Source organism: Acyrthosiphon pisum, chromosome A2 (genome assembly GCF_005508785.2).
Source record: "Acyrthosiphon pisum isolate AL4f chromosome A2, pea_aphid_22Mar2018_4r6ur, whole genome shotgun sequence".
Classification (NCBI taxonomy): domain Eukaryota; kingdom Metazoa; phylum Arthropoda; class Insecta; order Hemiptera; family Aphididae; genus Acyrthosiphon; species Acyrthosiphon pisum.
Genome location: NC_042495.1, coordinates 50,409,967 through 50,426,220, shown reverse-complemented (window position 1 = coordinate 50,426,220; position 16,254 = coordinate 50,409,967). Strand labels below are relative to the sequence as shown.

Below are 16,254 nucleotides of genomic sequence, written 5' to 3'. Positions count from 1 at the left end.
CCACATTAGTACAGTAGAGCGACATCCACTTACCCATCTTTTTTTAAATTTAGTAATAAAAAATTTAATTATAATGTTCAATTTATGATGAGTGTTAGAAAATGTCCAATGTGACTATATAAACTAGTATAAGTAATTGTATTATAATATAATGTTTATAATAAATGTTTGACTTATGGTTGAAAATTAGTATCGCCATTAATCACGGATGTTGTCAACACTTGTAAAAACGAAACCTATTTTATGTCTCTCTATACTCTTTATATATATTATATAAACTATGAATATCGAGTTATATACAGTGTACCTATATATATTCTACACAGATAAATTCCATCTTTATCAAACTTTTCATAAATTCCATTAGCGAATAGTGAATATTGGCATAAGCTATTCATTTTTACTATCATTATTTTAATATAATGTAACGATGCAGCTTATGTCCAGCCAGTAGCATTCTAGGTAATTTTATGGGGTGACACATCTCCATTAGCCATAGACATTTGTTTTTTTTGGTCGGACAATGAGTATGTTGAGATTATTTATGTACCCTCGTTTCTCATAATTTCTATTATTCTAGTCTGGCGCTACTGTCATCCACGGACCACCACACATTATTATACGTAACTATGACTAATGACATACCTACTATAATCTAAGGTTTGGCGCCATCGAATAAAAAATTGAGCCACGGAATTCAATAAAGAAAAAAATATATGAGCAGAAATAAATAAAATATACAAACGAAAATACTTTTAACTAAATTGCGTTTTTTTTCACTGGTAAAACGATACTTGCCCTCCAAGTAAAACCGGATAAGGACCACTACAGACTACCTATAATATGCACCTTAAATTATTATTACGTAGGTATGCATTATATATAGTATTTATTATTATATAGTAGGTATAAACGTGTCACACCTAAAACGCATATAGTATATATACGAATATTAAAAGACGAACAGTTTGAATTTATAAATTACATCTTAATCGACTAGATGTATTATAGTAGTTGGAATAACCACGAAAAGTGGCCTCAGCTGGCATAGTAAAATTGTTCTTCAAAAATGTATTCATTCAAATGACAAATACATTAAACATACTTTGTTTTTTGGTAAACAACAATATAAAGTAATATTAAGATACAGCGATAAGATTAGTTTAATTAGTGAAGATTAGTCAGACTATTTAGTTTATCATGGTCTACTAATAATATTAAGATAATTTAAAATATGTACCTAATCTACACAAATACCTTGCTACGCTTATTTTAATCGATTTTTTTTCTGAAAATAATTGACCACATAAACTGTATTAAATTTATTATTTTAGCTCAAAAATATTATTTAAAAAAAGTTGAAAATGGAACGCACGTGCTAGACACTCTGTATAGCTTATTCCGTGTCTTTTTTATTTTATTATAGTACCACCTAACTTACATAAGAGATTACAGTGGTTACACATCTCGGTTTATCGTAATTTTCTCGTTATTCTGCTATCACATGTTGGTGTACCTTAAATACTTTATAAAAGTTTCATATTTTGGAACATCTACCTATTTCATAAAAAAAATAAAATTGAAATCATTAGGTAGTTATTATCAACAAATTTATTAATATGTATAATATACAATATATTATATATTATTCTATGGAAATAGGTAGGTATATCTATTTTATTAAACTTTTCATGATTTAATTTAATTTATTAATACGGTGTTACAGTATACATATAAACATTTAATGTATTATACAGTTACATTTTATACTTGCATATTATTATTTATACAAAAAACAGAGTTAATAATTTAATCATTGGGTCATTATGTTTTTTTTTAAATCAAACGTCCCTATATTATAAGTGTATAACGTTCCACACCTGCAGTTCGTCAAAACGCACAAAACGAAACAATAATAATATTGATTGTTTTTATCCAACTTAACGCCGATTGAAAATATTAATATATTATACTATTTTTAACGTACCTAAACCTAAATATAAGACGGATATTGTAAATCATACATTTGCCGCGGTAGGCAGTGAACGGCTATTTCGCTTATGACGGGGTGGTTTTATGTATACACATTACACATACCTACCTAAATGTACTATACATAAAATATAATATTCTGGGTATGTGTGTACGGCCAGTTTGTTGTTTAACGCCTATACATAAACAGGGTGTTCACAAATAAAATAATAAATACATGGTTAGATAATAAATATGCGGTAAGCATGCTTGGTAAAACACCCTGTATAATATTTGGATATTATACGCTTGTGGAAAATAAAAAAACTCTATCGGCATGCACACAGGGCCCCGACGCGACTCGTATTATTATTATTATTATTATATTATTATTATTATATATATTATATTATTAAATATATACCTTTTTCATACCGTTCTGACCCACCACCGACCCGTTCCGAATGAGTGGTGAGTATTATATATATTATTTTATTATCATTATTATTATTGTGTGTACGGTTCGTGTTTTGTGTGTGTGTGTGTGCGTGTGTATTGTGAGCGCAGTGGGTGTGTGTATGTCCGCCAGTTCGGCTCTTCTAGCTACGCGCGCCGTACGTGTCGTAAGAGTATAGTCCGACAGTCCGCCGAGTAAACCACGACGCCGACACGAGGACGTACTTCTAATATTATATGCTCAAATATTATCTTATTGAATACCTATTATATTATATATTTTTAAACGATATATTATATATTGCAATATCGTATCCGTCGTATTTTATCCTGCACCTATCGTAGTTGATGGTATTTTTAAGTCATTATTATCATAATTATTATTTTAAATCGTTATTTACCGCGTATTTATCAACCACTTGTCGCTTTTCGTTTGTGTTTTTTTTCGAATAGATCGTTCTGTTTTTTTTCTTTTTTAATATAGTTTGTTCCGTTTCTTTTTATCCCGCGTTCGTTACGTTGTTCGAAACGATGATAATATTGTGATACCACAAATTTCTGCGGCCACAAACACATAGATATACACTATAAGTGCATCAAGACCATCGAAGATTTGCGCAGGTACATTATAAATTTTCATAATTATTTATTACTTGATGATGCTTTCAATTTTTTTTCGCGTTCATATAAAAACTGTCACTTTCCATTTTTACGTTCTTATCGAACTGCTTCTATAATTCCAGTTTTGATGTACTGAATACATCCATGCATTATTATACTGACAGTAAAACTTATTAGGTAGTAAGTACTGCTAATCATATTGCCCACGTGATTTTAATTTAAACAAAAACAAAATTATTAATGAATAATATGTTATATAAGTGTAATAAAATGTACCTAAAAAATAAATAATTTAAAATTAAACGATATAATATTGATTATATATAGAGTACCGCTGTCGGCTAGTATTAATATGTATGTTACCTATAATCGCGTATGTACCTACTGTAATTCTATAACGGCTATATAGCGACTACTACGACGATTTTACTTAAGAGGGCACCACACGGGCATTTGTTGTCTCCGTTATACAAACTTACTTTCATGGTAAATTTTACGTTCACAATAACACATTTTACTCTGCAATTTCTGAACTTTGAGTGAATTTAAATCTTATACAATTTAAAGGTAAGATTCTCGGAGGATTTTATTGATATTAATATTCTTAAGTAAGTATTGTGAAAATTTTAAAATATACAAAAAATGTACGGTTTAAAAAAGGTCATAACTTGTCTTCATAATCAATAAAAGCCTCAGAGATGCCCTATATAATAATCTTACTTTAAATTTTATAAGAGGTAAATTCACTTTACATTTACAAACTATGGAGTAAAATTTGTTATTGTGAACTTAACATTTGCCATGTTGTACGTTTGTAAGACGGAGATAACAAATGCCCTCGTGGCGTCCTCAAAAAACTCCACGGCTATATAGTTATGGTTAAGTTATAGACCGAAATAGACAATGAGAATGGTGCTGGTTATTTGTTCGAGATGTTTGGGTTGATCGTATATTCGTATCGCGAAGTGGTGAAAGTTTCCATGCCATTATTTCTTGCTTACGATGACATTATTAATTATTAATTAATAAAAGGTAGGTAAGTATATAGAAAAAAACTAGGATATCCTCCGGATGCTGTATAATAAAGTAGGTATAAGTCTACAAGGTGCAGTACATACATATTATACATATATGTATAATAGTCATCTTTATGTATTTGATGTCTATTGAAAACATCCCGCCACGAGAACATGTTAAACGTGACCATAAATTGTATCCTTTTTCCAATTATAATATAAAAATTTAACGCATAACCTATGTCCTATTATACCTATATAATAATATTATATCAATTTCTTCTGGTTACAGAAATGCGCTTAAGGCGATTGATGCACACGTGCTACGGCTGCAGTAATCGGTAGATTGAAGTATTGAACACCCCGGAGAAGAATGACACGTCAATTACCGTCATGAACTTTCATTCAGTTGCTGAGCTATTGCCATGGATGTTGTTGTTATTTTCCTCAACCGGCTTCGCATCTCCCGTTCCAAACAAGGTGAGCCGCTCGATTTTCTCCTTTCCACAAATCTATTTCGTGTTAACCCAAAAAAAAAGGCAGTATTATAAATTATAATATAAAATAGCAAGTCTTCGGAAATCGTTAAGTACAATTATTATACTTGTAATCAAACATCCAGCTTCATAATACGATTATTTAATGTATTGATAGGTATACTATATATTCGTTTAGCATAACTATTATTATAATATTTTATATACGTAATAAAAGGGTTTTACCCAAATATCTAGCTCATTTGGAGTAAATTATCATCTCCAACTGAGCAAATATATAACATCTCATTCCAAAGATTTCATTCCAGTTTTATACTACGATACAACACCCCCAGTTAAATGCTCGTATACATATTTTGTAACTTGGTTAATTATTATCCACGTTTCGTCTTTATACTCGACTGTATAGTATAGGTATTATTGTATTGAATGATTTTTCGAGAAAAAAAAATATACCCTCAAGGATCTCGGTTTAGAGGCGGCACATTGTCTGGCACGTCTTGAAATAGTTTTTATGAGGTCGATTATTAGCTGGGCGTGTCTCAAACACCTTTTCATTTATAAGCCCTCGGGTGAAAAAAAACCATATACACGAGGTATGAGAAAAAAACATTGGTGCCGGCGAGTCTAGGGTTGACTTCACAATACTATCGGCACACCTGGCTCAGAGCGAGTTGTTTATGGAAACCCATTATTTATTTGTATCGAGTGTTACATACGTACAAGTTATCAAAAATCTTTCAAAATACTTTATGTCAATTAATTTGCGTTTTATAATAAATATAATATTTTATTGATGGGTCTAAATAATGAAAAAAAAATAGAACATACATTTAAAATGAATAATATTTAATGAAAATAAAAACTTAAGTTGCAATACATTTGTTGTTTCCGTCTATAGCAAATTTTTGTTCGCTAGTTTCAATAGTGTGCTGTTAGTTTTGATATTAAAGTGATTTGACGTATAATAAATTTTTTATGTAATAACATTATCTATGCTTAAGCGTTGGCTTTTATTCGATATTTTAATTTTCAAGCGAGATATGAGCATTTAAATTTTTTGATGTTTTACATACCCATATCTTGCTTGAAAATGAAAATTTCAAAAAATCGACAACGCTTAAGCACAGATAATGTTCTAACATAAAAGTTTTATAATAGGTCAATTCACTTTAGTATTAAAACTAAGAGCATACTATTGAATGCTATGTCGTGCGTGTGTAAGACGGAGACAACAATGAACAAATGACATTTTATGGGTAGCGTCCTCTTAATACAATTTCAAATTACTATAATACAACTGTACCAGTGTACTCTATAGTTAACCATTCATCGTATATGAACTATTATACATTTAAAGCCATAAGCACATGTGACCATGTGGGCTATGCAACTATTTCTGAAAAATATTAAACCTATATATATATATTATAGGTACTCAGAAAATTACAAAAAACTCCATGTAAGAGAAATACATGTCAATAACCGTTTTAATTCAATAATAGTAGATAATACAGTTAATCTCTATCCTCAATATTTATATTGTCTTTATTGTCAATATTGCAAACAATCACACTTTCACATATGATATATTATACAATAGTAAGTTATTTATCAATAGGTATCAATTTCGTAATACTATAAGTATTAAGTTGTTCAGCCATTAAACAAAACTGTACGATTTCAAAACAATATACTCTAAAGTCCACAATTGATTATTTTCCCTCTATTTCATGGTATTCCAATATGTTGATATTGTTTTTTTTAACACACCGAACACTAAATTAATTTAAAACAATTAAAAATGTATATTGATATGTGCTAAAAATATTAGTTGTCAAATTTAATTTTTAAACATGATTACATGAGATATATAGGTATGTAAATATGTAATCACTAATCATTCACGCACATGTAACTATGTAATTAGGTATAATATATTATAATATATAAATTATAAATATGATGTAAATATTCACTCGAAGTACCTACATGATATTTATAAATATGGTACTAGACCACTAGGGCAATGACATATTACGGGGATATATCATTCTATCATTGGGGCTAAATATTAATCCCCTCCTCCAGGAGAATTTCGTGTAATGCACCTACTAATATTTATAAAAATAATTAAAATTCCTTTCTTGGTGTTAATTATTGTTAAATGAGATATCATGATCAAAATTAAATCATAAACCAAAATCGTAAATACTCCAAAGTAAACGTACTTCGTTAAACTGACGAGCGATGACTTATGAGTTATGACTATAACATTATTATACAAACACAACAAACTACGAGTTGAATTCACCGCACGAAAAAAAAAAATACTTGCCTACTTAATATTTTGTCTTCCATAAAAATATTCTACATTTCTAAACAATATAATATAGATAATAAGATAAGATGTATAATATACTCAAAAACCAGTTTTCGTCAGAATTTCTATATAATTGAATCCGTTTGCAGGACGTTATCGTTTTAAATGTTCAACGATTTTGCGGTGCCACATATACGTACTTGGTATTTGGATCCTTCCCGTCCTGCCGTATAACGCACATATTATTATTATTACTTTATCATTATAATATATAATATAAGTGTTCAAGTATATACTTTTATTATATACGTTTATTGGATGTCGCCGCCGTTCTTCCGTTAACCTTTTTGGTATAGCTGGTAGGTACCTACATATTATATTATAATATTGATTATTGTCTCCACTATATGGACGTTGGCCACCGCATTTATATGTGTGTTTAAAACGAAGACGAAATGCGGTGGCGAGTAAAATTACAATGGAAACCTTTGAAAACCTGTGTGTTGTCGTATGTATCACAAACCATAACCTTGAAAAAAAAATTACAACCATACGCGCGTGCGCGCACACATACGCACATTTATATACAATATTTATATATACCTATTATATACGTTTATAATATTATTGCGCTCGAAGAGATTATCCAAATCGGTCGAAGATGAAAAAAAGAACACGTAATAAATCTTTTATACATATATGTATACGGTGTATCCAATTCGAATAGTGTATTTATGTTGTATAAGTGGACCCAAATAAATCACCACCACAGAAGGAATAATCATCCGTTACGACTTACGACAGTGAAGCTGTTGTATTATAGACATCTAGTTTTATTGCGACTTAATAAAAAAAAAAACGAGTCGTTTGTTCTTTTTACCTATATACCTATTTATAAGTGTATATAAATTCAAATAATCAAATTATTGACTCCTCAAATCTACTGAAATTCTAAAACAATACTATTTTATAATACCTACTTAACCATACTATTATTATAGTAAAATAAATAATCCCTTCAAATAATATCATGGTTTTTAAATTACCCATTATAATAATATTAAGATATATCTATTGAAATAGCCAATATAGGTAGGTATTTTCATCGACCCCGGATACCATATTATTATTTTGTTCTGCAATGGACTAATTCTCAAATTCTGAAGTATTAAGAATTTGTTATCACGATAATAAATAATAATAAAATACATACTGATTACCGGCACACAGTTGTTACGCTTAACGTCTGCCGTTTTAATAATAGCATTACGTTAGAAAAATGTTTTTATACAGTTTTACAGATAAATATTAAGTACGTACCTACGTCTTACGCTATGTGCCTATGTATAAGTACAGACGTATAGTTGTAAAATAAATATGATAAATATTAAAAATACTAAAACCAGGGTGTGTTTACCTTCCGTGTCCCCACCCACATATATTGGACGAATCATGAATGTATACAATATATAATATATACGCACATATATAGTAAGCTTATGTATCGTAAGCTTCATAATTTTATTAGTGAAATCGTGTATGCAATTGCAGGTATACCAAGTCAGACAAGTCTTACACTTTTTAGTTCTGACAGAAACACACCATAATACGCGCGCGCTTGTCCGTGTAATATAATATATATTTTCCGACCGTCCGGGTACCTATATATTTTTGCATTATATGTGTAAAGCTATAATACATATTTATTACTACACGTACCTTATATAAATATAATATAATGTAACATCTGTATATTAGATATACATACCTACAGCTGCTGCAGACGAGTATAGTCGTGGCGGCTATCCAATTAATATCATTTAGAGGAGACCGGTTGTCGTAAAATTATCATCTTATATAGAGTTATTAATAAAACACCTATACATTATTTATGAAAGAAAAAACACGGTGTTAAAACTGGTTTATTTTTCACAGTTCGCTGATCAGAGGCCCGCTGCAGCGTATAATATGTCGTGTAAGTAGCAGCTATATAATATATTGTAATACTGCAGTATTATACGCAGATACTGCAATAATTAAATGTTCGTTTTATTCTTGTGATAAATCGAAATGTGCTAGTTTGATGTCCGCAACAAAAACTTCTAATACATTTTGTATTACTAATTAAAATTACTATTATCGTGTTATTTTCGGGAAAAAAATAAAGGTATACCTATAGGAAAAGGATATACAATTCTTTATTAGGTACTATTATTTCACTAAAAATTTATATTTTAAATTAAATTAATAGTTTTAGAACTCTTAACCTTGCTCTTTACGCGTTATGATATAATTTTAACTACTTACATGTTAACTTTACTTAAACTATCAAATATCAACATTAATTTGGTGCAAACGTTATACTTATACCTAATATCAATATATTATTATTTCAAACATCTTATCGTGTAACAACTAACATTAATTCTAAATAATATTGTTGATTAAGTATTATATTATTATAATTTCCAATTTCCTACACTTAAAGGTAGGTATATGATTTGTAATAACTAATGGGTTTATGGTAAGAACTAATCATATTATTATTTAAGAGGATGTCACACCTTACAAATGTACAACATACCAAAAACTGTTTTGCGCGGGACAACTTTTATCTTTCTGTGTTTGTAGTAGTGGCTCCAAAATGTCTGAACATATAGAGTGGAAAATTATCTATGCAACAGCGTGCTCATATTTTAGATAACATAAATACAATAAAAGTTATTTGCTTCTAAACATTTGTTTTTTTTTTGTTTTTTTTTAATTTGCTTATAAAAAATGATTGGATAGTGCTATTAAAAAAAAACACGCTGTTACACTGTTAAATTCTTTCTTTACGTGTTATGAAAATTTAGTAGTTCTGCAATAAATTTGGTGCGAGGAAAAATGTATTAACCATGAAGATCCTATTGATAAGCGTGAACGTTGCAACAACCAGTTAACAAGTTACAGACTATAATACTAAATTATAGTTGTGCACAATGTCATAACAGTATCATAGGCTCTACAATATACATAATAAAAGAGGGAGGGCTAGGTGATTTTGATGAAATTAAAGAAATATATTTCTAATGGTAGGTAGTAGGTACCTACATATTTTTACGTCATGTAAAAAATCCACTATCTTCGGATCTCCCCACCATTTGCACCACCTAATACCTATGACTCTGTGTAATGGTAATTATTACCTCTTAAATAATATTAATATACCTACCAATGTATCATAATAATATATTATCATAGATTATAGTTCTTTTTTTCATTTTAATAATAACATTATATAGGCAATCTATATATTATTAAAATTACACAATGAGTTTATGTGATTATGCAGCTTACGGACAAATTACTGATAAGTGAATAAAAATCATGAATAGTATACATTGTTTACAGTTCAAAGACAAAAACGTACATGCAAAAAATATAATAGGTACTGCACATAAAAACGTAAACTATAAATATTCTTATGTGATTTTATAAGGTACTTATGATTTATGAGTCTTTTTATATTATTATGAATATTGTACGCGTATAGCTGGTAGGTTGTATTCATGTACCAGGACGATTGCCTCAGGAAATTAGTGAAAAAACTCGTTAAATGTTTTCCGCGAAAATCCAATTTGCTAACAAAAAAGGTCTTTTGAATTTAACTGCGAAACCAGTTTTTTCCTACATATTATATAGGTACAACTTTAATGAGTAACGACATTCAACCTGCAGACTACAGTTATGCGTTCCAAGTCTTTTTCCGATACCCGCTACAACGTCTGCGGCGAGTCAGCGATGGCGCCAGCTAATTATATTAAAAAGCCAAAATGCATTTCGGATAATTTTTTTTCTTCTACCCCGTCGCCGTACTGTCGTCCTTGCGCGGCCGCGCGATGATAAAACTAGTTTTTGAAATCGTTTCTGAATACAGTCGTAGCTATATTCGTAATCACAATCGCCGTCGTAAAAAACAATTTTTTTTCATCCACCTGTCTCCTGGAGTATAAAATTATAACATATAAGCTTGCAAATAATATTCTAATATGTATATTGTATTTGTATACCTATTGTATATTAATATATAATATGATATAATACATTACAAATTACTAATTAGAATAAAGTGCGTACTTATTACATTAATTAATTACGGTGGAAAACTTGAAGTAAGCTGAGTACTTACATAAATAACGTCGATTTTTATTTTTTATGTATAAATTAATAAATAAATTTATTGTAACCTGTAGGAGTATATATTTAGTTATAGGAAAATAAAATAATAAAAATTATTTCACTCACTTGTATTGTATTGAAAAAAATCGTATCAAGTAAATTATATAATATGTATTAGGTACTTATACAGTTATACAATATACAGTTATACATAATATTATACACTATAATATATATAATACACAGACAATACCTAATTTCATAAATTTTATAATTTATACGTGTGTCTACAGGAGTTCGATTGCAAAGGTCGAGTAGAACGATGCGAAAGAAAGAAGGCCGCCACCAGGAGACCAGTGTGCGGCACCGATAACATTAGTTACCCGAGTAGATGCGCTTTGCTGCGAGTCCGATGCTTTAACGACTCGCTGTTGCGTGTCAAGCACCGGGGACGATGCAAAGGTAATATTTTATTCTAACATAAATCATAACACAATATTGTGTGATGTAACCGACACTTTTTGCATAACATATAGCAATGTATTTTATTGGAATATTAAAGTATATTAAATGATATTAATCGTGAGCCGATTTTTTGAGTAAAAATAATTTATAAGTCTTTCTTCGAAAATCAAAAAGATTGATTTGTTTACTACCTATCCTTTTTTGTACCTAATAATATTTCTTTTAGTATCTAAAGAAGTAAAAATAACAAAAACCAATAAATATAGATACATCTATTTCAAGCATTATTAATTAACCCCTTACAAACATTTTATAACTTTCCAAAATACATCCATAATATGCATATTTTATATTATATAAGTATGTATTTTGTTATACATATTACATACATCCTAATCCTAATCGTTTAGCAGCGATATACTTCTAAATATGCATCATGATTATCTAATAGTTTACTGAATGTATTTATTATACGCGTTAGGTATATTGTATGATGAAATACGTGTTCATGTATAACGATACAGCTTAGGTGTGTATTTTCATTTCAAACAATCACAAATAAAAATCCACAACTTCATTCCAGGGGTATCATTGTATCAATACGTATCATGTACGGTTACATTTTGCAACTGGGAAGAAAAACATGGATCTTGCTTGCCTGCAGAATTGTTGCACTTGTGAGTTGTGAAGGGTGTTCTGAACTTTTGGGTGGTCTGCAAGTCTACACATAGTATGATTCACTTATTCATAAAAAAGGTTTAGTCCAAAAATTAAAACTTTTAGGAAATTGTAAAAACTACCAACTATTACCACTATATATAATACGTGTATTATATGCATATAAAACTTAATTTTGGAATTATTGTCATGTGCAAAAGTTTAATAATCAATGAACTATCATATATTATTTTAACTCCAATCAAAAGTAAACGATCTGTCTAGTCACAACTTACAGAACATATATTTTTTTTCAAGTTATTTCTTAAAAAATTGTGATTTATTAGGTACTTTTCATAAATAATCGATTCATATATAGTGATTAAAAAAATATTAATATTAATTATTATAACAGCAGTAGGTAGTACTAAAACTTAAAAGTCTAATAATTAATAAAAGTACCTATCCAATGTAGGTATAGGTTACTTGTTTCAATATTCGAAATATAAAATTTGTATATAAGAAGAGTATACCGAATTTATTTTTAAATCACACATTCTATATACTGCAATACTGCATACAAAATCATCAAACAGTTTCATAAATCGTTTTTAATAAATACCCTCACACCAAAAATAAAATTTTAACTATACGTACCTATTCTTATATATAGGCATTGATTGTAAATACTATTATTTATAATCTATGATATAGGTAGTGACGTACTGACGTAGAGTCGTGGACAAAAATATATTTAATGTTAATAAAATATCTTAATGGTCATTGGTTATTTAATCGATTAAACGCGTAGTTTTGAAATTGATGTCTATTATAAGTTATTTCGCTTAAAACATTTTCTTATATTTATGATAAGCTAATCTATTTTACAAACGCTTTTACGATCATCTACCAAACCTCCAATCCTAATCCACTTATCAAAAATCTCGCATGAAAGTCAGCAGTCCTTACAATTCCCGGTAATACTCTAAAAAGTCTTAAATGTAAATTTTGTCGAACTCTGCTACATACAGATATGCATAATACTATAAGTAATTACTCATTACCAATATACTAAAAAAAATTGTCAGTGTGTTAATCTTGATATAGCTTATCTTCTCAACATCTGTCCACTTATTGACTTATTTATACATGTTTTCATATATAATATATCTTATATGATATACATATTTTCTATATATCTTATATATCTTGCCCGTATCCCATTTACTTATTTGTGCTTTTAGCTAGGTATAGATTGTATATTGCTTGTAAAAATAATACTAGCTATATGATATGTAATTTAATATGTACTACCTAGACAATATCTTCAGCTTTATTATGTATATCGTAAACATGCTATAAAGAACTGACATGTACTAATACTTTAAAACTATTAATTTTTTTTAAATAAGATAAGAATACTATCATAATATTACATCAGTTATATATCTGATAATATTTTAATTGACATGTACCTATTAAACTTCTAAATAAATATATTTTATATACTTAATATTTTGACCAAATATTTATGTTATGATTTTCTAGATACCCATTACTATATTATAATTTTCAATTTTCAAAATATTTTGGTGCTATTTATAGATCTATAAACATTTAACATGTCTAACATTTCAATTTTTTTTTTTTTTGATTTAATACATTTTCAGTAAAATAGCGTATCAAAAATACGAGATCCGCCAGGATACTTATTACTAGGACTATAAGTACAGCGGAATTACTTATCTGTTTTTTTTATATAGGTTAAGTAAACCATTCTTAGTTCTTATATTAAAATATTAAGAAGTTTTCGTAGCTATATATGTATACTATTTTACTCTAGAATCTACATAATATACTATTAAAGTTTTTATTAAACGTTACAGTAGTTATCTAGTTGTAAATAAGTAATATTATAATTTATTAGGCACCTATACTTTACTCGCTTAGTTATATCGTTATTATAATAATATGTAGGTAGTTTATTTTAGATTTAATCTGAAGTTTTAGAACTTAATAGACAAAATAATAACCAGATTATAATTTATTATGTGTACAATATACCTATCGATACAAAAATTAAAATAAATTTAATTTACTAAAGTTTAAAACTATTTATTGTATGATATAGAAAAGCAACCCTGTTGGGTGGATCACACTATTAAATCAGGGGATCCAACTAGAACACCGGACTCGTATATGCCCAGGTGCAAAGCGGACGGCACATACTTCCGGATTCAATGCCATAAAAAAGAAGGATATTGTTGGTGTGTAACACCTGCGGGAAAAGTGGTGGCCAACACCATAGTTCGAGGACAAAAGCCTAAGTGTGATAATGGCAGAGGTTAGTTTGACATTATGTTTCAGTGATACGTGCATGCTTGCTCTTGTTTTTTCAAACTCTATTATGTAGTATTATGTTTTGATAGGCAAATGGCGTAGAGGATCTTTGAAGAAAGGAAGTAATCCCAGAAGAGGTAAATAAATTAACAATAATAGGTACATAGTTTGCGTAGATATATAACTGTTGAAAATATTGAAATTAATTATATAAATTATTTTATACATTACTATTGTCTATTATGATATACCTATATATTATAAAATAATATCTAGAATAGGAATGTAAGAATGTAAGTTATTTCATATGATTAAATCGTATAATCAATATACAAATAATTAGAGTTAATAATTTTAGATTCTGACTCCAGAGCGATTTTACAATGATGTTTTGTTTTATTTACGTGTCTGTTATCACCTTTTGGTTCAGTAAAAATGCTTCGATTTTCTGCTTTTTTTTCTAATAGGAAAATGATTTTAATTGGTTCCTTGAGATGTAAAAAGTAAAAGTTTTCAAAATCGTCAGGGAAAACAAAAAGAAAATTAAGAAAAAACGGAAATTCTTACGCAAAACCAGTTTCAACGAAATTATTGATTATTTTGTTTCTTTGTAGTAACTGAAAAACGAATAACCGTAAATACTTTAAATTTTCACTAAATGATTATATTATGACCATTGTAAGATACATTTTTTCCAATATATTTTACTCTTTTTAAGCTATTTATAGGCATGAGAAATTTTCGATTTTTATTTTTCAATCATTGTCCATAAATCATTTTAATGTTTATTCTATAATTATCTATACCTATACATATAATAAAATATGCAAAATAATTTGACCGTTTTTGAGCTATCTATAGACAATCTAAATATTCAAATTGTTTTATATTTTTTTTTTATACATGAAAAAAATATTTGCTGCGTCAAAATGCTTGAACTAAAAATACAAGGTTTTACACAAGTTTTATAATGGCATTTTAAAAATATTAAAGATACATGTGCATAATTGTTTTTAAAGTATTTTAAGTTCATTATCATATATTATTATAATTATTGAAAAATCCATCACAATTACGAAAAAAAGTTTTATCCAAACCAAAAACATATTTAAAAAGGTGGGTAAGTGGATGTCGCTCTGCTGTACAGTAGGTTACAAGTGGGTCACTGTATAATGGATAGCATTAAATTTGAATTCAATGATATAATATCACTGTATAAGAAAAACGATTCTGAGCGGAGACGGTTTGTCAGTCTAGATATTAGACATACATATTATAGGTATACTTATTTATAGTATTATTCATAATTTTCAAATTCATCATATCACAATATCCATTAGGTAACGCGTTATACATCAACAACAAACCGTGGTACTATCATAGATATATAATAGTATACTTTAGAAGTTTCAAGTACCCACAAATAATATTATACAATCACAACAAAATAACTAAAATAGTTATTCCAGGTTTTTTAATATGTAATTTCGTCCAAATTTGAACTTAAAATTACTATAAAAATAAACTGTGCTTATGTATTTCTGAGAATTTTTGGTAACCGAATTATATATTTACGTGGAATCTTGTTTTACATTTTCAATCCTTAGATATGAAAGTTGGACATTTTATAAATTTTTAACTACAAAATAATTATTCAATTTTAAATTTGATAAATTTTGTCAAGATTTTAACTTCAAATGCTTATAAAAAATAATTGTGACTATGTATTTGTAATATTTTCAACTGC

At 28.4% G+C, this 16,254-nt stretch overlaps 1 protein-coding gene across 5 annotated transcripts in view; it reads left to right on the top strand.

Annotated features, from left to right (window-relative positions):
• The first annotated feature begins 2,545 nt into the window (after positions 1-2,545).
• LOC100159368 (SPARC-related modular calcium-binding protein 2) overlaps positions 2,546-16,254 on the top strand; it is a 24,460-nt gene continuing 10,751 nt past the window's right edge. For 2 of the 5 annotated variants that reach the window (XM_008182650.3, XM_001949265.5), the window contains exons 1-5: positions 2,546-3,048; positions 4,357-4,544; positions 11,339-11,507; positions 14,299-14,511; positions 14,597-14,644. In XM_008182650.3, the coding sequence (XP_008180872.1) occupies positions 4,458-4,544; positions 11,339-11,507; positions 14,299-14,511; positions 14,597-14,644 (517 nt within the window). In that variant the 5' untranslated portion in view covers positions 2,546-3,048; positions 4,357-4,457. Of the gene's footprint in view, positions 3,049-4,356; positions 4,545-8,463; positions 8,860-11,338; positions 11,508-12,110; positions 12,188-14,298; positions 14,512-14,596; positions 14,645-16,254 lie in introns of those variants that run through there. The other 3 variants (XM_029489744.1, XM_029489743.1, XM_016802651.2) reach the window with 3 other exon arrangements.